At 41.6% G+C, this 23,259-nt stretch overlaps 2 protein-coding genes across 2 annotated transcripts; one reads left to right on the forward strand and one right to left on the reverse strand.

Annotated features, from left to right (window-relative positions):
- Positions 1-737: 737 nt before the first annotated feature.
- Positions 738-3,510, reverse strand: zbedx (zinc finger BED-type containing X). Its single transcript, XM_034089117.2, has 2 exons — positions 3,146-3,510; positions 738-2,859 (listed from the first exon to the last, which is right to left on the reverse strand). The coding sequence occupies exons 1-2, from the start codon at positions 3,347-3,349 to the stop codon at positions 1,144-1,146; spliced, it is 1,920 nt and encodes a 639-aa protein (XP_033945008.1). The 5' UTR covers positions 3,350-3,510; the 3' UTR covers positions 738-1,143.
- Positions 3,511-6,533: 3,023 nt separating this feature from the next.
- LOC117451406 (voltage-dependent calcium channel gamma-4 subunit-like) lies at positions 6,534-22,569 on the forward strand. Its single transcript, XM_034089688.2, has 4 exons — positions 6,534-6,835; positions 17,823-17,906; positions 19,580-19,720; positions 20,592-22,569. The coding sequence occupies exons 1-4, from the start codon at positions 6,613-6,615 to the stop codon at positions 21,116-21,118; spliced, it is 975 nt and encodes a 324-aa protein (XP_033945579.1). The 5' UTR covers positions 6,534-6,612; the 3' UTR covers positions 21,119-22,569.
- The last annotated feature ends 690 nt before the right edge of the window (positions 22,570-23,259 follow it).

The following is a 23,259-nucleotide window of genomic DNA, read 5'->3' on the forward strand; positions in this document are numbered from 1 at the left end:
AAGCTCTTTCTTCCCCTTATCAGCTGATGTGTTGTTGAATACAGTCCTTACACCCTGTCTCTCAAGCAGAACATATGTTTAGGAAGCAGTGAGGGCAGTTTAACTGTAGCCCACTGCTGGGGAGTTTTATATCTCGGCCCAAATCTCTGTGGCTTCAAAGAAATTCAAAGAAAAGTCAAAGAAATACAGATAACTGGAATATATAAACACATAGGTTTCTACATGCACTGATGTTGAAAAGAAGAAAAAGCAAATCCCAAGGCGATTCATACTCTCTCAGGAACGACATCTTCAGAAGTGTCGTGTTTTTTACAGCTCAGGTCCACACTGCCTGTGTGTGTGTGTGTGTGTGTGTGTGTGTGTGTGTGTGTGTGTGTGTGTGTGTGTGTGTGTGTGTGTGTGTGTGTGTGTGTGTGTGTGTGTGTGTGTGTGTGTGTGTGTGTGTGTGTGTGTGTGTGTGTGTGTGTGTGTGTGTGTGTGTGTGTGTGTGTGTGTGTGTATGCTCTGACATCCACCTGCTGGTCTCCAGGCAGCTGTCTGACAAAACAAACACTCAACTGACAGCTGGACGCTCGGTAAGGAACACACTCGGGACTCTGCAGCAATGGGATTTCTGTAGTTTGTGTGCTCTGAGGCTTCTTTGAAACAGTATCTGCTGATGCACTTTTGGCTTAATGCAAATGTGGCAGCCGACCCCAACGTCGCTATAAAAAAAAAAGCACGACAGACAAAAAGGGCTCTTTCCTTGTCTTTTTATATATGATATAAAACAAACAGACAGGAGATGCATTCTCATTGAGCACCTGTAGAAAAAAACAAACCTAACTGAAAGAGGAACTCACTTGGGTTAACAATAACAATAGCACAGCTAGAAAGATGCTTTTGTCACATTAGATCAGTCCTTGAATGTCATTCTCTGTGATTGTCGACAAATATATTTCACGAGGCCCTTCAGAGAGGCAATTATACACTATGACTATTAAAAAAGATAAGAGTAATATTAAAAAAAAAAACACATCTGGGCTTAATCGTCTGAAATGAGATATTACTAAGGGTTTATCAGTAATGACTTTCTTTGAGCACAAAATGGTTTTGATTTTGAATCAATTAAAAGGCTGAGCGAGAGAGTCACCGGCAATGTTTTCACTCAGTGGCCAAAGTACACACGTTACCGTTGTATCTCAGGAGCTGAATGCGTTCGAAGTAATCGTCGGTCAGAAAGTTTCTCTGTGAGGTGACCAGGTTGCCTTTCTGACTGAAGAGACGCTGGATGGGGGCCGTGGATGGCAGAGTTGTGTTGTATTTTAAGAAGAGCTGCTTCATTCTGGGGAAGTCCTGAAGGCACTCTAGGCTCTTCCCCGTTCCTTCCACATACTTGCGGATCTCCTCCATCACTCCCCGTTGCTGGATCTGAATGGCAGGCTTCACAGACCCGTAGCTGAAGAAGTCATCCTCAGTTTCAATGGTGTGTGATGAGCTTCGGCTGGTGTTTGGCTCAGTTATGGTGCCTGGATCCATCTGGGCTGCCTCTGTAGCCAGCACGGCGCACATCTCCTCTCTGTCGGAGGCAGCCATCCACAGCAAACGAAACTGAGGCGTCGTCGCTGTTGCAATCTTAGCTTCTGTGCTGGCGAACAGCTCCTGGAACCGCAAATCAATAGCCACCACGATGGCGTTGATGACCCCGCTTAAGTAAGTTGCAGAATCTTTCTGCTCATTTAGCTTGTTCTTCAGACTGAGTATGGTCGGGATGACTAGACCCAGGTAACATTTCTGCTCTGCTTGGAAAAGTTCAAGTGCAAAAGCGAGCGGGTGGAACACAGTCACGTATTCTTTCAGGAAGGCCATCTCCTCTGGCTGCATGCGTGGGACCTCCAGGCGGGCGCACAACTCTGTCAGCTCCCGCTCAGAGAGGGACACGATCTTCTGCACAGCACAGTACTCCACATTCCAGCGTATCACAGCCGGAACAACAAGCGCCATCTTTCCAATCTCCTCTGCTGAATCCATACCGACCTGGAGATGGTGGCATTTGTTCCAGACGGCGTACACCTTGGCCATTGTGCTGTAATGTAGCTGGCACATGGGCCCCTGGGACACAGCCTGCCAGAAGTCCTCAGTGACTATCAGCTCCAGGGTGTGTGAGGCACAGCGCTGTACAGTGGGCAGAAACAGGAGCATGTCCTGCTCTGGCTCACCCTCCAGGATGGTGCTCACGTTCTCATAGAAACCGATGTCATCATCACTTTCCTTGCTGTCCACTGCAAACTCCCTGAACACGCTGATGAAGGGGCTGCCATTATCAGTGACCGTGGTCTGAACTTTAGTTTCAATATTGTACGCCACGTGGATGTCATGTATGCGTCCAGCGATGGTGTCGTGCGTGATTCTGCCCTGCAGCCGTGCAAACCCCAGAGCCGCAGATTTCCTCTCCAGAGAATGTTTGTCGATCCAGTGGCAGGTCATCCCGAAGAAGCTCCTGCTGTTGGCTGTCCAGATGTCAGCCGTGGTGCACACATACTGGATGCTGCTGAGTTTCTCCATCAGCTCTTCCCGCATCCTGGAGAAACCCTGGTCCACCTTTGTGAACAAGGTCACTCTGTCCATGGACCTAAGCCCTTCACTTAAGCCTGCAACCAGCTTCCTGAATCCAGGTTGCTCCAGCACGTAAAATGACTGGCAATCCTCCACAATGAAGTTGAATATCAGCTCATCGATTTTTGTTTGGGTCATGCATTTGGAGATTATTTCTGCTTTTAATTTTTTGAGTTGGCAGTGCCTACTCTCCTCACCGTTATACTCTTCTTTCTTCCTCCCCCTCTTGACATCAGGCTTGGCTTCACAGCCCAAGTGTGTTCTCTGCAAGACAAAACGCCAACATGTTAGTGGTGGGAGGCGTGTAATTTTTGCTTGTGAGTTTTATGTTCTGAGTTTTCATTTAACTTCATATGGAATGAAAAAAACAAAAAAATACCATGTTTTTTCATCAAAGTTGAACACAAAGAGCCTCCAACGCCTGGAGTATGTAATGTACATGCAGCTACAATGTAACGTTATTAATCACGAGGGTAGCTCTGCATTCATTGACGCTTTCAAACATTAACATAAAGGGGAACGGGAAGTCATCTGACTCTGTGTAACTTACGTCTAAATGCTTCTTTAGGTTTGATGTGGAGGTTTTCGACGTGGATAGCAGATTTACCCTCGGCAGACATAGATTACACTGCACGATGATATTTTTTCCTTGATCTGCCTTGTACGTGAAATGGTGGCGATAACGCCAAGTATGCATGGCCGATTTGATCTCGACGCTGCTTTCATTGTGATCAACCTCCATTTCGGAAATCATCTCTGCTGTTACTGACGTCTTGAAATATAATAAAAGTAGCGTAATCCGATTTAGTAATCGTGATTACACGTAAAGTAACGATTGCGGTAGAGAAATCCTCCTGAAAAGGGGCAGGCCTTTGTTCAGATGTTGCCTAGAAAAGCAACAAGGAGCAGACTCTGATGTCACGTACACTCCGGCACAGGCGCATTGACAGTCCGCCATATGCATTGAGAGAATCGGCACCGTGCAATGCGCATGCGCGTTATACGCCGGGGCACCTTTACCGTGACGTCACTGCCCATTCCTTGTGATTTTCTTTCTCAGACTCATGGTAATGCTTCTCTGGTAGTACTTTTACCACCGTTTCCTTTTTTTCTCCAGTGCTGCTGCAAATGTGCGCCACCATCAGGGCTGCGGAAGTTAAAACGCCACTAGATGTTATATTAATGAATTCAATATATCAAAAACAATCCTCTTATAGTTCATAAGTTATACAAATAAAGAAAGCATTGTATGACCGTCTGATCTACAAGCAGTAAATAGCCATATTAGGAAAAATGTATTAAGACTTTCATAATTACCAATACTTTTCATAAACTATCAAATATAAGTTTATAAAAGGTTTAAACCTGTTGGCTTCAAAAACTGTTGGCTGGTTTTATAGACTTTTATCAAGTGAAAAGCGCTCTAAATAAAAAATGTAATGAATTATTATTATTATTATTATTATTATTATTATTATTATTATTATCTTTCCTGCATTAGACCTTCTCAAACTGATGATATTTAAATGTTTATTTACCCACTCAAAAAATGTATTTCTCTGATTTAAACTTTTCTTTGAATACAATGTGTAGTAGATGTTTTAATTGTATCATCTGAAAATGTATTTTACTATAGGGTCTCGTATATCTAATAACAAAACAGAAACAAATAATATTTGCTTTAAAAAATATATATTTCAACTGAAACCCTCTGGGAAGAGGACATTTATGGATCTTTAACTTAGTTGCGGAAGAAATAATAGATAACATATGTAAACAAGCACACCATTTGCATACGTTTTAAAATATGCCTGCAAGGGATTTTTAAGATTAAATGAAATTAGCATTCTTGTGGTGTTCACTCATTCACCTTTTTTTAAATTATGTAACTTTTTATTTTTTATTAGATTTGTTTTATTATATCCTAACTTAATATATCCTTTTAAAAATGCATGTCACATATTTAACATAATGTAACAATAAGCTGTCTGTGGCTCTTTTTCCTGCTAGCACATTTCCCCTCAGTGTGACTAATACAGGTATTCTGATTCTGATTCACCTGACAGAATGGAATGCCCTCCGAAATTACTGCCTTTTTAGAAATACAAGAGACAGATCCACTGAGGAATAGTTAGCTAGAAGTAGAATACATTTTCATCATTCCTGCTCAGACTACTTAGCCATGCACTGTTTTATTTTATAATCAGGACATCCTCAGGTGGTTTGCTTTTTGAAAGCTGCTTTCTACTGATGTCTCACATTCGAAATTGACAAGCACAAAAAATAGCTTTTTTTCTAAAATGAACATGCATGGGGTGAATAAATCTGCCTGCTGGTTGTATTTCTGCTGAAACCAGACTGGCAGAACTATTCAGAGATGTTTTCTATCAAGCCAGAGGCAGCTTGCCAGTCTATGCCATCAACTAATGTGTTTCCCGGGCTAGTTTGAAACCTTCCATCTGGCTCAGAGATGAAGCATGTCTTTAATCTGGTTTTCACATGGGCATAATTGGCCATTTTTGCATGTTTAATAAACCATGTTGTGAGCTGCATGATCAAAGTATAGAATCAGGGAATGAAACGTTTGTGTAAGTATGGCTGAGCACTGGAAAATGTGTAAGTTATTCATTATTTTCCCTCAGAATGTTACATTGATTTTATTCAGTAATGAGACACACGTTGCTATAAGCCTATTTTGGCTGTGCAACAAGTATCTACCTCAGAATCAGAATAACTTTTATTTCCAAGGTTTACACACAAGGAATTTGTTTTGGTAAAAGTGGTGAATACGAGACACAGAAGGAACGCAACCACAAATAAAAACAAATAGTATATAAAAGCTAAGACTATTGCAACAAATGAAAAATAAAGAAAATATTTACACAAAATATAGTTATGTGGGAAACTGAGTGCAGTAAAATGTAATAAAATATGACAATACTATATACTATATTCAAAGTTGAGTGTTATGCTGATTTTAAAAAAGAGGTAGCATGGAGCAGAAATGTGCAGGATTTAAAATATTAAAAAGAACAAGATATTGTTTGCATGCTTGATGTGCATTAATGTATTTAATTAAACTATCCCTCAATCCCTCAACCCCTCAATCCGGCCATCCATCCATCCATCTTCTATCCGTAGATTTACTTTGGATATGCTCTCCTGTAAAGATCTTGGGAAATCCTTAGTACCTCTGTGATTTACAGTGTCATGCATGCACACAAGCATTTAATTGCTTTTCTAATGCTCTGTTCCATGGGGATTGTTGTTTGGCGTTAGTGCACCACAGAGAAGCACCCTTGTGTCAAAGTCTGTCATTAATTCAATCCCCAACCCCCATCATCCTTGTGACAGCTGACTCAGAATGAGGTAATACTCATAGCTTCTGAATTCAGTGGATAGTATCCACATGTCTCAGCTGAGAGACTTGTACATATTTATTCCCCAAAGATTCCACATGTTTTAAATTCATTAGTGATCCAATTGTACATTTTAATGTCTCAGATGTTTTCTTTCTTTGTTCAACAGCACCTTCATTGGTTAGATTTTGCCAGGGTGGGGTCTCACTTTGGAGCCATTGACGTATCCTCTTTGGCAATGGCTTTTAACAGAGGCGTAGTCAGTGTAGGAACAGAGAAAAGTGTTTTTTTTGGGCGAAGATAAAGGGGATAAACGGAATACTGAAGTGGTGAAGAGGTTTGAAGGGTTCTGAATTTGTACACGATGTTGCAGTCGTGTTTCCAGGCGCGCTTAAAACCTGTGTTGAGCCTCCGGAGTGGGCACAGCTGGTGTCATCTCACTTTTACCGCTGCAAGTATGTTTTGAGCATCAAGTGATCGTTTCAGATAATATTCCTGCTCCTTTCCCCTTTCTTTGTCTGGGCTATAGTTTCTTTTTAAGCAGAGGAGCAGAGAGGGACGCACCTAAACCTACAAGTATGACCAAAGCTTCCGCGCCCTGACGCGCTCCTCTGAGCGCACGTTGGACCGGTGAGCGTATGGACTAGTATGAAGCGCTATGGCTTGGTGTGACCGCGGGGTTCAAACGCTGCTGGCCAGCTTCGGGGCTTTCGCTGCCTTCAGCCTGATGACCATCGCAATCGGCACGGACTACTGGCTCTATTCGCGGGCGTACATCTGCAACAGCACCAATGCCTCATCAGACGAGAGTCAGTCGCAGCCCAGAACCAAAAAGGGCGATCTCACCCACTCCGGGCTGTGGAGAATCTGCTGTATTGAAGGTAAGCCTGTTTCAGGGCTACTCTCATTGAGGTTCATAGGTGTTAACATGTGGAGGGCTCTACGTGGTTGTTTGCTTCGTTCCCTGTTCTTTTATCACAACAAATAAGGAGTAATGTTTGGTTCCTCAGTGCGCACAAAAGGACGAACTCTCTTTGCACGCCAACATGTCTTAATTGGAAGATGTAGAGAAAAAAAGCAAAGATCATGCAGGTGGAACAACTTGCAGAGGATATATCAGAGACACATGATGATTTAAACACAGCTAAAGTAGCTAATTAACAAGAAAACAGCGGCTGGTGTCCCGCAAAGCGTTCACCTCAGGCTGCCTGCCTACTGTTACATCGCATTGTTGTAACATGCCCACACAATAAACAAGGCTGTGTTAAAGTCTGTAACAGTATGCGATGCCAAGCCGGCGCGCCTGCGAGCCCATTCACATTCAAGCCGGAAATGTGTGCGCTGTTATTACTTTCATTCATGTCTTCATTGTATCCAATGCTGTTGCTTGGCAACATCCCTGAAATTGCTATGGAAACATGCCCGGTGATATCAAAATAGATGACTCTGGGTTCACGTCATGTCCAATCAAATTAGAAAGAAAAACAAATTGTTTTTGAGTGGTCCAATTTCATGTTGTTGAATCCTTTTACTTCAGAGGCAGACAGGCGCTCATTCATAGAGCTCCTTCCGGACAACCCATTGACTTCTCGCTTCAGATATCAAAGAGTGATTTGATGTGACTGTATTTTCTCATATCTCGACGCTGCAACAAGTCCTCCAACTCATACGACCAAATGGGTCGATTGTTTAAGCACCAGATTACGACCCATAGCCACGTTTTAAAGTGTAGCACCTCTAGTGGTCGTGTAAGAAACAACATGCTCCCGTTTATTTACAAATAACCCTCTCTGGAAAATCCTAAATTGTAGGATAGTTTGGCCATTAAAACGCTTTATGATTAGATTTCTAGCGAGAAGTATATATTGTACTTTTAGAATCCACGTCCAGTCGATATGTAGGATCTATAGTTTGATAGATATTACGAAGATGATTTGAGATTTCGTCAGGAGAACGTATATGCGGCAAGCTTCCATGTAAAGTTACGGGTTGAAAACAGTATTTCCGGTCTCGCCGTTTTCATAATAAAACCAATGATCAAATGATTTAACAGTGATATCTGCACTACTCATCCACTAAAAAAACATCAGTTTATCCTAGTTAATTATACGACATTAATTGGTTTAAATTGTGTACAATGCTTTTGTGTTTTTCCCATAGGTTTTTCTCTTTCGATTCTGAGAGACACATTTCTTTTTTCAGAGGTTTTGATAGGCTAAAATCACGCCGCAATGCACGTCGGGATATGGTGTTTATGTGATATGAAATCGGAAAACATTAAAAATAATAATACTTTATTCCGAGTGTTCTTGCTTTTCTCTTTGAAGGTCATCACATAACGGCATTGTAATACACGGTTCGGCTGCATTAAATATTACATATCTGCCCTAGATATGTATTTATAGAGCCCTGATCAGAAGACCTTTTGACAAACTGGAAGAGATGCCGCCAAAACTGAATACGTGACGTGAACCATAAATATATCAACAATTAAACAACATCTTCCATTTCTTTTCACACAATACGTCTCCTTGCAGTATCAACACTAATTCGGCTGACTTTTATATTTGATCCAATTAGTAGATAGTCTGTATTTACACCATAACGGTGCACAGCTTTTTAAAGATATTACTGATTTTCTGAACTACCTTTCCAACTCCTCATGCAGTTGACTGTTACAGGTCTATACAGGTTCATGGTACAATGCATAAGCTTCACATCGAGAGACTGAAACTGTATTTTCCTTTACCGTTCTGTTTTAAACTCACAATAAAGTGAATAATCATATTATGTACGATATTATTATGTTTTATTAACTAGACCACTGGTCTAAACCGCACCTCCTAGTGGTTAAAGCACGTTATTGAATGTAGTTGTTGAATAAGTTATATTTATTTAGTTATTGATGAAAACATTTAAATATTAAGAGTAGCCTACATACAAAATAGGGGTCAATGATAGAAATATAGAATGGAAAATATCTAGAAGATACTGTAGTGATCTCTACAATAAAACAGTTTAGTGCAGGACGTCCAAAGATATTAACAGGAGGATGTACAAAACAGACAAACTGATAAGGCTGAATTTTACTCAGATGTAACTAAAGTCTGATTTAAGGGTTGTTTATATTTCACATCATTAATCAGAATCTGCAAAGTAACAAAAATAAATGTAGTAGAGTAAAAATACCAGGTTAACCTCTGAATTGTAGTGGAGTAGAACAAAGTAGTACATGCTGCTGTAACAAAAACATTTCCCAACTTGGGATCAATAAAGTATATCTTATCTTATCTTAAGATGATCGATGGCTACTGCCATATTTGCAAAATTTGCCTCTGAACCTTGACAAGTGCATGTTTCCGGCTTATCAATGAACAACAGGAGGGGTAGACATAAAACCATCTGTTAAATAAAGCTCTTCTGACCTTAGGTGTCATGTGGGTATATTATTTCACCATTTATTAATTATATGTTTTACAATTGATAACACCACTGTGTTTCGTATCCCCTAAACCTCCAGGGTGTACACGTTTAATACTGCCAACTTCTAATTGTGGGAAATACGAAAACGTCTTATAAAGAGACGTGCCATATATTGCGAAACACACAATAGCCAGCATGTGTAGTTCTGGGGGGGGGGGGGGGGAGGGAAGCTGGAGCCGGGGGCTGGACCCGTCCAATTCCAGTTTTGGAAAGTCTGCCGTGGTTCCATTCCATTTCAAAGAGCTGTTTGACAGCGTAACCTTGTCGCACTGCCACTCCAACATCCAATCACAGGGCTTGATGACTAATCACGGGGTTTGTAAAGCAAGGCGGATGTTGTAGTCCCAAACGATAGCTGGGGATTCTGGGTAGTGTAGAGTCTTCGGAAACTGTAGTGTCTAAACTCCTAAAAAACTAGTTGTTTCTCTGACTCGAAGGTTAAAAACACAAAAGCATTGTACACCATTTAAACCAATCAATATTGTGTAATTAACAAGGATAAACTGATGTTTTTTAGTGGATGAGTAATGCAGATATCACTGTGTAATCATTTGACAGTGAGGGGAATATATCCGGTTTTATTATGAAAACTTCGAGACCGGAAATACTGTTTTCACCCACGCTAACTTTACATGGAAGCTGCCGCATATACACGTTATCCTGGCGAGACCTCAAATCATCTTCGTAATATCTATCAAACTATAGATCCTACACTTCCACTGGACGTGGATTATAAAAGTACAATATACACTTCTCGCTAGAAATCTAATCAAAAAGCATTTTAATGGCCAAACTGTTCTACAATTTAGGATTTTCCAGAGAGGGTTATTTGTAAATAAACGGGAGCATGTTGTTTCTTACACGACCACTAGAGGTGCTACACTTTAAAACGTGGCTATGGGTCGTAATCTGGTGCTTAAACAATCGACCTATTTGGTCGTTTTTTGTAGGAGGACAGGCTGCGACGGAGATATTAATAGAAAAATATGTAGTGGTTTAATTAAAGCAAACAAAGTAAACTCACAGCTTTTCAGAATGTGTCAAGAGACAGTTTGGAAGTACAACCAAAATAAGATGTAAGTAAATAATTGAACAATATAGTTGCAAACATGGTGTTCCTTGTGTGTGCATGCCACTAATGTAATTTAATTTGAAACTCTATACAAATACATCATGTCATGTTTAGAAAACGGCCAGACATTCAATTCAGCTATACAAGATACAGAGATGTTTATACAGGAGGAGGTGTCCACAGATGCAGCTGATATGAGATTGCATTATTGTCATATCTGGAACATTACATCAGTTACTAAACAGAAAGACATTTGATCATTTTCTTTTGACTGTCTAATTGATTGATGACAAAACATTTATGCATTACAATAAGTTATTATGTTTTCTTTCTTTGCCCAAAAAAACAGCGGAATTGTTTTATACTATGAGACAAACATACTGCGCAGAAACTAGATACTTCTATAAAATAAAACTTGCTTATATTTGATGTCAGATCAGGAGCCTCTCAATAGGTGGATTGGATTGAGCTCATTATATTTTCAAGACATAATGTAATCAGGGCGCAGGGAGCTGTCATCAATGATTAAACTGTTGCTGGAAGATGGACGCTTCAGAGACGTGAAGCAATTTCCTGATGTGTTATAACTCTTTACAGTTTACTAAGAGTCCTGTTTCGGAGTGCACCTTTCTGTGATGTGGACAGACTCACAGCGTTCAAAACATCCTCTGAGACGACAAGAAATTAAAAATAAATGTGAAATTTCAGCCAACAAATATGTCTTACATAATTTCCCATCAGCTTTGAAGTAAATATTGAAGGTGGATTAATAACTGTGGAGACTAAATTACTGTTGATGAGGTTGGGGCTCTGAGACTTTGAGTGCATCATTTGCACAAATCAAAGGCTGGCCCATAATATGATTGTCTCTAGTTTCACCTCTGTGCCTCTGCTTGAAAACTACAATAAGCTGCTGGACGCTGGCTCTGTTGTCATGGAGACACCTAATTATAGAGGAGAAGACTAGGAAGGAAGACTTACCCCCCCTCGACACACACACACACACACACACACACACACACACACACACACACACACACACACACACACACACACACACACACACACACACACACACACACACACACACACACACACACACACACACACACACACACACACACACACACACACACACACACACACACACACACACACACACACACACACACACACACACACACACACACACACACACACACACACACACACACACACACACACACACACACACACACACACACACACACACACACACACACACACACACACACACACACACACACACACCCACATAATGACAAACACAGCTACTGGGGGGACACATCTCAACATTTGGCTGAACAGCTTTCAGCGTCAACATACTGCTGTAACACAATGCAATGTGTTAGTGCTTCCAGTCGCCCTGCTCTACAGGAGTCACCTCTTCTCCAGAAAGCCAGCGTGAGGCTCCTTTACAGTGGGGTCAGCACAACCCCCACTTATGCAATTTACAACAGCTGTTTTGCTTTCCCCCCTGCACTTCTTGTTGTTCCTTATGAATGTTGTAAGGTCAGGGAGGCACTGAATGCTCCTAATTGCATCAGAATCAGTAAAGCACCAGAGTCTGTTACTTATGTGTGACTCAAGTACATAAAACCGACTTTGAGAAGGAGAAATAATCCAATTAGCAGGTATACTTTTACATTAAACATCCCAGCTCGCAGTGGTTTAGTGTGAGTGTCGAGGCATGGGGGGCATTGGGAGTGTTTGAGAGAAAGGTTTTGTTTTGGAGGGGTTTGGGGGGGGGTCACTTTTTTATTCCCACCATGCCCACCATAAAGTGTGACAACTGAGAAGCAATGCGGGGTCACTCATTGGCCATCAGGCCCCGACTTTCACCTCAGCGACTCCCCCTCTCTCTTCTAATCTCTTTACAGGTTCAACTCCTCCATTCTCATAATTATTTTATGGGTTTCATTCTACTTTTTTAATGAACCCTGTCACCTTGTTCTTACCTATGGTTCTTACCCACGAACTTGCCTCCTTTAATTTAGTATGCATTCATTTATTTTCTCTTCTTCTTTTTAACAAAGTATATTTCTATGACCTATGCAAGCCATATTTGCCGAGAACCTTCACAGAAAAGTTTTGGAAAATAGCTTATTGATATTCTTGTTAAAGGGGACCTATATGCAAAATGCACTTTTTGATGTATTTTATACATAAATATGTGTCCGCGGTGTGTCAGGGAACTCACGCAGCGTCAGAAAATAAAACCCTCTCTTAACAGGTGCTGATGAACAGATAACCTGAGGACAGAGCCAGGCGTTCAATCTGAGTTTAATCTAACACTCTGAAAGAAAGCGAATGTGTGCTTCCCAAAGGTCTTTTTTTACTGATCCACGCTCAGACATAACAACTTAAGCATTCTACTGAGAATTCATTATATATGTACATTTGAATAAGTAAGTGACAAGGCAAACCGTTTTGACAACAGACTACATACACTACACCCAAGTAGATCTGCGTTTGAAGAAATCCCTGCATGGTGAGAATTTAATTAACTAACTGTCAGTCATGTCAACACCAAATAGTTTATTTTGTCATTTATTTTTCTTTCATCCTCACTTGGGCTTGGAAAAAAATGGGAGGGGTTTGTTTGATTTCACAGTGGCTTTATACTTGGTATTGGCATTCCCTGCCTCCAAAGTAAAAAATGCATGTGAAGTCTCAGTGAGCTGTGCTTGCATGTCTGCATTTGATATGAAGCCCCAGACAGCGACAGTGCTCTACCTGTTTACAGCTTCATAACCACCGGCTGTAAATTCAATAAAGCATCAACGAGAAAAACAAAGCAGAATGTGGTTCCATCGCTGCTACTCCTTTTGCTGTAGATTTGTCATGAGTAGTGTTACAGAAAGTGTATCACCCACTGGAGGATACCCAGTTATAGTGAACTGCAATATGAAAGTCACTTCTGATTGGCTTATTCGTCAATCTATTTGCAGAGCCATTAAGGTGTGAAGGCTAAGAAGTGGGGGCATGTGTCTCGTGGAGCTCGTTGTCATGATATACTGCACTCACACCGGAGTCTGCTGTTGGTCTCGATGAGACAATGCTATTGGTGTATTCCACCGAGGCTGCTCCCTTATTGGCTTTGCAGTCCTAATTCAAAGTAATGAGGATATACATCATCCTGTTGCCAGTGGCACTATAGCTGCTACCAACCCACAGTGTGTACGTGTATGTGTGTGTGTGTGTGTGTGTGTGTGTGTGTGTGTGTGTGTGTGTGTGTGTCTGTCTGTCTGTGTGTGTGTCTCTGTGTGTACACATGTTTTAGCTGGCAGTCATACTGTTAAGTGACAAAGGGGTTTACCAGGGACGTGCCTTCTCCTACTTGGTAATGTTCAAAATATAATGAAGACGTCAAAAAGTATCCTCGGAGATAGTTTATGTAAATGAGCTTAGGCTACCAGCGGTTGCCATGGCGAAGAGGATGTGATGATCAGCATGTAGCTTTGCAACTCAAGCCCAAGAAACCCATTATTTCCCATTAATGTTGTGAGTGTCAGATTCATTCTAAATATTTCACAGCCCAAAGAAAGAAAAACACACACAAGGCAGGCTCCTTTTCCACTTTCACAGATTATACATTGCACAACTGTCCTCTGACCCCTATTGCACAACATTTAAAAACACATTTATACCTATATTGCTCTATCTACCTTTCATGATTTCCCTGCTCTCCTCCTCTGACTGAGTCCCACTTTATTGGCCTTCTATCTTTTCCTTCATCCCCGTCAATCCCTTGCCCCCTGTGCTTTCGTTGTTTCATTTCCTTCTTCCCTCGTTGAATCTCCGCGCCCTCCCCCCTCCTTCTCTCCCAGCTAGTCAGTATTCAGACTTCAATTTCACACACACACACACACACACACACACACACACACACACACACACACACACACACACACACACACACACACACACACACACACACACACACACACACACACACACACACACACACACCCACACACACACACACACACACACACACACACACACACACACACACACACACACACACACACACACACACACACACACACACACACACACACACACACACACACACAGAACCGTATGTTTTTGTGTGCATGTCTAAAATATGCTACAAGCTCGTTTTGCTGCAGCTGATTTAGTGTTTACACAGACATTAGCAGGACAGCAAATGTGCCAGTATTTTTGTTATCTTCACAGTTCTTGATCCAACCACAGGAGCCAGATGTGTTTTTTTCACAAGTCTCAAAGTCTCACACCGTTGCTTAAAATAGTCCACAGCCATTTTGTCCATCAGTGATTAGACACAGAAACTCTTGCTCTATTTCCACTGACTGATTTGAAGCTAATTCATTTGATGTCCCTTATAAGGCAATAGACCTAGTTAATGGAAGCAAGCGTGCCCTTAAAAGCTGTGTCACAGACGATGATGGCTGTTGACCCTTTGACACCTGGGAAATGGAGTTGACAGGTGTCTGTCTGTCTCGGACACAATTAGTTTTGTCCCCCACAAAATTAAGTTCACATACTCCCTTATTGCATTCTTAATCTGACCAATATTACGTTTGCACATGGTAAATGTTTTAAAATGAAAAAAACAAAAAAATAATCACACAGGACACAAACAGCAGTCTCCTCTTCCACAAATTACGATGAGCAACTTATTTGTAAAACATACAACAATTAATATAATCAGAAAAGAGACAATGCAGTATCGTTTTTTCGAAACTTACATTTTAGGAGAATAGACTGAATTTATAGGTCCTTGTGACAAAGGTTTTATTTTAATGAGGTACCTGTACTGTCCTCAAGGAGAGGCCATTTTAAACTCAGCTAACTTTAGCTTAATTAGAAGGCTATGTGCAGCCATAATGTGAAGCCTGATTTTGCCCACCTAAATGTGAAACCAAAGTCTTATTTCAAGAGGAAAATGCCACCATGGTAAAATTCATTATGTGCTGTGGAAACCCAATGCTTGACAGACGTAGCAACAGTAACTAAGGCTGGTGTGTCAGTGTCACCTGTTTATCTCAGGGATGCAGACAAACGCAAAGATACGCACATGATGCTCACAAAAAAACGAACATATGCAAATGAAAAAAATATGCAAATGTGATCACAGCCCAGCCCCTCTTCGATGCTGTGGGTGTCGCTTGCAGAAATAACTAAAGTGGTTATTCACAGCCCAAATGATGAGAGAGACAAAGAGCTCCCAGCATTACCTCCACTACACAGCGTGCATCCATTAACCCCACCCCCAACCCTTTTTTCTCTGGGCAAGGTGTTGTTTATTACCCTGCCACAATTACGGATACAGTTTCCCCCCCCCCCCCCCCCCCCCGCTCTCTTAGTATCCCACCCGCCACTCCATCTCCCTTTCTAACCCACCTCTGCATTAAAAGCTTCCTGCACACTTTGTTGTTTGAATTGGCTTCCTGTCCCCACCACACTCACCCATTTACCTGAGCTGGATTTGGACACGCTCCACTAGCCATGAAGTCCCTCAGGGAAACGCATTGCTTATCTCACCGTCTAGCGTCTGCACTGATCCCAGACACACACAAACATAAGCCCTCCTCTCATTTGCTTTCTTTCTGAAATATTAGTGCATTGAGCTGTGATCTTTAGTAAAGCACTTTTAAAAAGTTTAGACCGAAGGTCAAGTCTCATTGATGGTTGGAATGTAAAACCATTCAGGGTAATGGGTTAAAGCTATATGAATGGATCCAGTGTATGCCATCCGACAAAAGCTATGAAGGTGTCTATACAGTAAATAACTGAAATGACATCCTGGTGCTCCTGTATTATTTCTCAAGATACAGCTCTTTAGAGGTCCTTCGAGAAATTACTTCCTACTCCTTTTTGTCTTATCAGACGACAAAATCACATGAGCATTTTACTCCATTGGACACAGTTTTACAAAAACAGGTTGCTGGAATAGTGAGACACTATGGCTCTGACTCCAGCACCTGAACATCCTTTATAATTACATCACATTGCATTTAGCTGACGCTTTTATCCAAAGCGACGTACAATAAGTGCGTTCGACCAACAAAATACAAACTCGAAGAAAACAGAATCATATAAGTACATCAGGCTTCATAGAGCAAAAATATTTCAAGTGCTACTCAACTGGCTTTAGATAAGCCAGTCCTTTATTAGTATATAAGTGGTTTGTTAATAGTTCTATCGCTCGAAGTGGAGTCGAAAGAGATGAGTTTTCAGTCTGCGCCGGAAGGTGTGTAAGCTTTCTGCTGTCCTGATTTCAATGGGGAGCTCATTCCACCATTTTTGAGCCAGGATAGCAAACCCACGTGTTTTTGCTGATGGGAACTTGGGTCCCCCTCGCAGCGAGGGTGCAGCGAGCCGTTTGGCTGATGCAGAGCGGAGTGCACGTGCTGGGGTGTACGGTTTAACCATGTCCTGGATGTAGGAAGGGCCAGATCCATTCGCAGCATGGTACGCAAGTACCATTGTCTTGAAGTGGATTCTAGCAGTTACCGGAAGTCAGTGGAGGGAGCCGAGGAGCGGCGTGGTGTGGGAGAATTTAGGAAGGTTGAAGACCAGACGAGCCGCTGCATTCTGGATGAGCTGCAGAGGTCGGATGGCACATGCAGGTAGAACAGCCAGGAGGGAGTTGCAGTAGTCTAGGCGTGAGGTGACGAGAGCTTGGACCAGAACCTGCGTAGCTTTCTGGGTCAGCTGGGGACGCATCCTTATAAGCAGAACCTACTGGAGTTTGATGGATTTGCATCAAAATGTACCCTTTAACTTTTCTCCTAAATGTTGATTAGAGGGACCCTATTAAGCTCATTTCCATATTTTCAGAATCAGAATACCTTTATTCGTCCCACAGAGGGGACATTTACATTTATTACAGCAGAAAAGAGCCAAAGACAGCTTAATGTTTAACAAATAAGTATGAATAAAAAGAAAAAAATATTAAAGATAAAACAATAATAAAAAAAAGAATTACAAAAATAAACAATCTGTAACAGTTCTGAAGTAGCCATGTTGCACAGTTATTCACGGCATATATATAAATATATATATATAGCAAATATTCCACATGGTTGGTATTCAACAACTCTTCTACAGTGACATTAAAGTATGTTCAAAAAGGTCTGCCTGTGCTGCACCTATTTTCTCCCTCTGTCTGAGACCAGAGCCCAGTCTGCTCTGATTGGTTAGCTGGTCGGCTCTGTTTCGATGATGTCATATCAACTTGTGGACTATAATTAATATGGAACATGTTTCTCTTTGTCCTGCAGGCATCAATCAAGGCAGCTGTTTCAGAATCAACCATTTTCCGGACGACAACGACTACGACACAGACAGCTCTGAATACCTGCTGCGTGAGTGCTCCCTTCTCCTCGTTGTCTGGCCCTCGTCTTTCTTTATTTGTAAGGACATGCAGGAAGTCCACTGACCTTCATCCTCTTATTTTCTATCTCTGCGAGCAGCCTCCAAACAGACAATAAGCTTTTATAGAGAGAAATGCAGAAAATGGAAGAGAAAGTGAGCAGATAAAATGTGACAGCATTCAGAAAGACAGGATAAGATTTCAAGCATGTTTGTATCAAAGTAACAACACAACCCATGTTATTTATTTACTTTTGTCTGTCTACATTTTTTGCATCGATTTAAAAGCAATAATAAAGACTTTTAAGCAAACTATCGAAAAGTAATGTCGGGTCCCTCAATTGCTTGGTTTCCAATAGAGCTCACATTTAGAATATATCTCTACTGTATCTGCAGTGCAATCATGTTTTCATCGACGATGCTGCAGGATCAGATTTGTCCTTGCTTTCCCTTTTCTCTCTTATGTTACATAAATCCTAGTGTGAGTATTAACTTGTTAAGCCTGAATCTGAACATCATTGGTAAAAATAGTTTTTTTTTGTTCTGTGAAAGCTGTTTATAAATGATTATGTCAAGGCTTATACATATTTATGATAATTCTTGACTTAACATTGGGTTATTCAATCAGAAAAAGACCTTCATTTAGTGCACATCCAATGCTGCATCTGCCTTATATGTGAAGAAGCACAAATACATTGTATTAGACTGTCCTAATGAGGGCTTATTAAAATACTTTTCAGTGAATAAGCTCACCCATCCTTGGAAACTTGTCAAATGGCACAGTGACTCATTCCTGTGGGAGGTGAGGGTCAGTGGGAGAGCTCATATACCTCCTGCAGCCGATTGTCAAAACGTTGTCATAACAAGGTCACAGAGTAAAAGTAATAAAGAAGTTCTCAGAAATAGATGGTAGAAGAGATGGTGGTGGGTCTGAGAATAATCAGGTCCCCACAAAGTAAAAATGAATGGGTGTGAATGGAGGGATTGATTGTGAAAGCACTTTGAGGGGTCTTAAAGACTAGAGAAGCGCTGTATGTCTTCCTTATAAACATTTTAAAATAATTTAAAGGTCCCCTACTGTGTTTCCTATTATACTGTTTTTCCTCAACATATTATGGGTCTCAGATATTAAACATGTTTCTGAAGTGTTTGGCTCCAAACACCAAACAGATCATTGTAGCGTCCCATAATCCCCTCTGTTTCAGGCCTGTTTCAAAAGTGCTGATTCTCTGCCTGTTACTTTAGATGAAAATAAGGAGCCCCTCCCCACGCCCCTCTGAGAGATATTTGGTTAAAAAGAACATCATGGTGTTCTAGGGGAAGACTCAGGTGATAAGGTGTGTGTGTGTGTGTGTGTGTGTGTGTGTGTGTGTGTGTGTGTGTGTGTGTGTGTGTGTGTGTGCGCGTGTGTGCGCGTGTGTGTGTGCGTGTGTGTGTGTGTGTGTGTGTGTGTGGGGGGGGGGGTTACCTCATAAAGTGGCCAAAATATGATCAGCTCATTTTCAGTTTTTATATAAATGGATCAGGTCAAAAGTGAGTGAATCTTTTTTCCTGAAACTTTCAGAATGTCTTTACACAGAGGGGACACATGTATATGTATAAGTATGACGTTTTATCACTTATCCATTATGAACCATGTCGTGTCCTTTCTCCTCTGCCTCTGTAGGTATAGTTCGTGCCTCCAGTGTGTTCCCCATCATCAGCACCTTCCTGCTGATGTTCGGCGGGCTGTGTGTCGGGGCGGGTCGAGTTTACAACAAGACAAACAATGTCTTCCTCAGTGCAGGAATTCTCTTTGTAGCTGCAGGTGAGCGGCAGGATTACACTTGTCAGCCATGATCCCGGAGAGCAGCAATCACCTAAAGGCTGGGTTTTTATAATGGGCTAAGGCAGCTTGATGTGGCCCCTCTGATAACCTATTGTGCTTCATCAAGGGTGCAATCATATAGAACTGTAGTCCCTCTGGAAGAAGGTCAGGGTCATGGACCCGACACACAAGTGATGAGGACACATGTTATTAGGGGTTACTGTAATGAGAGTCACTCAGTAATCACTGACTTACACAGTGGGAGTTCCTGGGATCCATTATTAATAGAGTCATGGCCCATATACAGAGTACAGTAGCTTTTTGTCATTGATGTGTGCCTTTATGGTTGTTAGGCCTCTATCCTATGGTTCTGTTTTCCCCTGATGTTGGTGTATCCGTCTTTCTGGTAATGTTGTGTATCTATGTGTTAATTTCTATTTGATTTGCACTTTTTTGTAGTTATTTTTTGTCTGTGATTTGTCCCTTTTTGTCGTTTTGCAAGTCTTTGGAGTCGTTATGCATCTCTGTGGTTTTGTGTCTCCTTGATGTGGTCATGTTGTGTCTCTATGTAGTTGTTTTGTGTAGCAGTTTATAATTGTTTGGGTCTTTGTATACTATTTGCCTGGTAGCATTTAGTACATTTTCCTGACTTTTTATTTCATATCTCTTTGTACTTTTTTGTGTCCTTGTAGACTGTTTGTATCTCTGTGGTCATTATATATTTCTTTGTGAATTCTCTCTTCCTGTTTAGAACGTGTCTTTGAATATAATGAAGGATAAGGCTGACAGGTCCTTTATAGGCCTTTCAATATATCCATCCAACCTTCCCTTTCCCTGATTCTCTTTCTTGTCTCTGTTTCTTTTTTATCAGGTCTGAGCAACATAATAGGCATAATTGTCTACATCTCCAGCAATGCGGGAGACCCCAGTGATAAACGCGACGATGACAAGAAGTACACTTACTCTTACGGCTGGTCGTTCTACTTTGGCGCCTTGTCCTTCATCGTTGCCGAAACTGTGGCAGTCCTCGTCATCAACATCTACATTGAGAGGAACAAGGAAGTTCGCTGGAGGGCGCGGCGCGAGTTCATCCGTTCGCTCTCTTCCTCTTCCCCGTACTCAAGGATACCCAGCTTCCGTTATCGCCGGCGGACATCACACGCCAGCTCTCATTCGACGGAGGCCTCGAGGGAGAACTCTCCTGGGGCCGGTCTGAAGGGGAGGCCATCTTCCAGTGGGCCCCTGGACGAGCTGTCCATGTATGCGCTGGCGAGGGACAGTGTGGCGGACAACACGTACAGCCCAGAACACGAGTCTGGTGCTGAGTTCCTCCAGGTCCATAACTGTTTTACCACTGATTTAAAGGACGGGGTGAATCACAGGACCACACCGGTGTGAGGGACATGCTGCTGCTGAGTTGGAGGGTCAACTAGAAGTGGATGAACAGGAACTGATGAAAATTCAGTGGGTCTGTTGAAGCCTGAGTGCTTGTGATAGCCTGCCATCTTAGAGGCACAGTTATACAAAAAAGAGAAGAGATTACAGTCAGACAGACGGGAAATTAGCAAATTAACAGAACACGAGAACAATTTATCTGCTTAAAGGGAATCATCAAAGCAGAATAGAGTTACAGAGTGTATGCTGTAGCTGGATTGAAATTGACGCTATCTGTCAACTGAAATGCTTTAATGAGAAGCGTGAGGATGAAAACCTTTGATTGTGTAATAGTTACTAAACATTGAGGTTGTGATGTGTTGATGTGAGCCGATCAGCAGTATGCTACCTGTAAATTATTCAACAAGGTGCTAAAAGGAAATGTACTCTTCAACTTGAAAGTATTCCATTTGTGTGTGCAGTTAAAATGTGGACCCCTATTTGTATTGCGTCCTCATAACCAGTTTGGCTTTGCCTTGTACTCTAATTTGATGAAAGAGACAACAGGGACTCTAGCAATGTCATGTATAAGAATGACTGGCCTTTTAAACAAACATAAATTATCATAATCGTTTTGCTTTTTTTCAAGAGTGTGTGGTTGGGGGGCCAGTGTTTTCACAGATGATTGACTTGCTGAGTTGTAATGTACTAAATGTTCAGTATATTTAACAGATTGTACACGCTGACCATCCAGTCTATATGAAAGGTTTTGTCTCACTTGCCGTCCTAGCCTCATATTTATTATTCTTTGACATTTTCCAGTCAAACGAAATGCCGGTGGAGCACCTCTATTCAATCGCTTGTTTTTATCCACTTCCACATCAGTCAGCTATTCTTCCATCAGCGCCCCGATGGACGTGACATTGTGAATGCGCCTGTCACAAGAGAAGAGCAGCTGATAAAAAAGAGGGTTACCAGAACTGTGAAAACGGCACTCAGGTCAGGACATCCTTTGGCTCTGAATGAAAACACCCATAGTGTTGAATGGATTGGATTCTGCCACCCCCCCCCCCCATGTTGAGTAGAGGACTCAGACAGAAGCAGAGGGAGCTGTCTGCATCTGTGTCCCTGAAGGATGTGTGTGTGCGTGTGTGTGTGTGTGTGTGTGTGTGTGTGTGTGTGTGTGTGTGTGTTGTCACCCTGAACATCCATCACTGCTCTTTCTTTTAGTTCTCTCAGGAAATATTGTGTTGGCGTGGCAGGGATGAACACTTTTGAGGTCCTCTCCCTTCTTGGCGGCACGGCTGGGAAACGAACCGATGAAAAAGATAAACCTGGTGAAAATGATTTGGTGAAAAAATGCCATTACAGTTTTGTTTTGTAAATACTGTGAGTGTTTGCTTGAGCTTGCTCCAAGAACCAGCTGGGGAGTTCTTTTTTCATTCTTAGGGCTAACCAGTTGGTTCTGGTTTGGCAAGCGAGCTCACTCAACCACAACATCGTATTTGATTGTATTGGTGTAGTTTGATATCCCATTAGAGGTACCACTACCAGGCTAAACTTATGTAAAACAAAGCCATCATCAGTATGATCCATTGTAGAGTGTAGATCTTACACTTTTATATCAGTTTGGGTATAAAATCCAAATGTGTTTGTTTGTAATGTAAAGCTGCAAAGTTGTATATAAAAGTACAATAAAAAAAACATTGAATGTGCAACAGAGGTTTCAATCATTATTGTATTCAATGTCTCTGTCACTTAACACAAAGTATAGCTGAGGTTGAAAGCAATTTCATAGCAATCCATCCAATAAATAAGTAAAATAAATACATATTTCAGCCAGCAAGTGGTGGATCAACCAACCAGACATTGCTACAGAGGCAAGCTGCTTAAATGGCTCAAATCCCCCAAAATCGGTCATGTAATGTTATTTACCAATCCTCCTGCTATGTATACAAGAATACAGGTAGAGAGTAGAGATGTGTTGGGAATTTCTAAAAATGTATGCCAAATGATTACAGCCATAAGCCTTCCCTCAGTGGAGCTTGATTTCAGCTGAAGACCTTTGATTGTAGACCTTCCTTCATATCTCTGAGTCCTGAACGTCTTTTCAGACTGAATCACCGTCATCTGAGAATGAGTTATTAGCTCCTTCAGCCTCAGAG

This window comes from Pseudochaenichthys georgianus, chromosome 8, assembly GCF_902827115.2.
Source record: "Pseudochaenichthys georgianus chromosome 8, fPseGeo1.2, whole genome shotgun sequence".
In the NCBI taxonomy this organism is placed as follows: Eukaryota; Metazoa; Chordata; class Actinopteri; order Perciformes; family Channichthyidae; genus Pseudochaenichthys; species Pseudochaenichthys georgianus.

Bases quoted from the DNA above. Each gene is read 5' to 3' on its own strand.
- LOC117451406 (XM_034089688.2), top strand. From the start codon at position 6,613: ATGGCTTGGTGTGACCGCGGGGTTCAAACGCTGCTGGCCAGCTTCGGG. The intron at 6,836-17,822 runs GTAAGCCTGTTT...TTTGTCCTGCAG, and splicing joins GAGAATCTGCTGTATTGAAG to GCATCAATCAAGGCAGCTGT. The intron at 19,721-20,591 runs GTGAGCGGCAGG...CTTTTTTATCAG, and splicing joins AATTCTCTTTGTAGCTGCAG to GTCTGAGCAACATAATAGGC.
- zbedx (XM_034089117.2), bottom strand. From the start codon at position 3,349: ATGATTTCCGAAATGGAGGTTGATCACAATGAAAGCAGCGTCGAGATC. The intron at 2,860-3,145 runs GTAAGTTACACA...TTTGTCTTGCAG, and splicing joins ACCTAAAGAAGCATTTAGAC to AGAACACACTTGGGCTGTGA.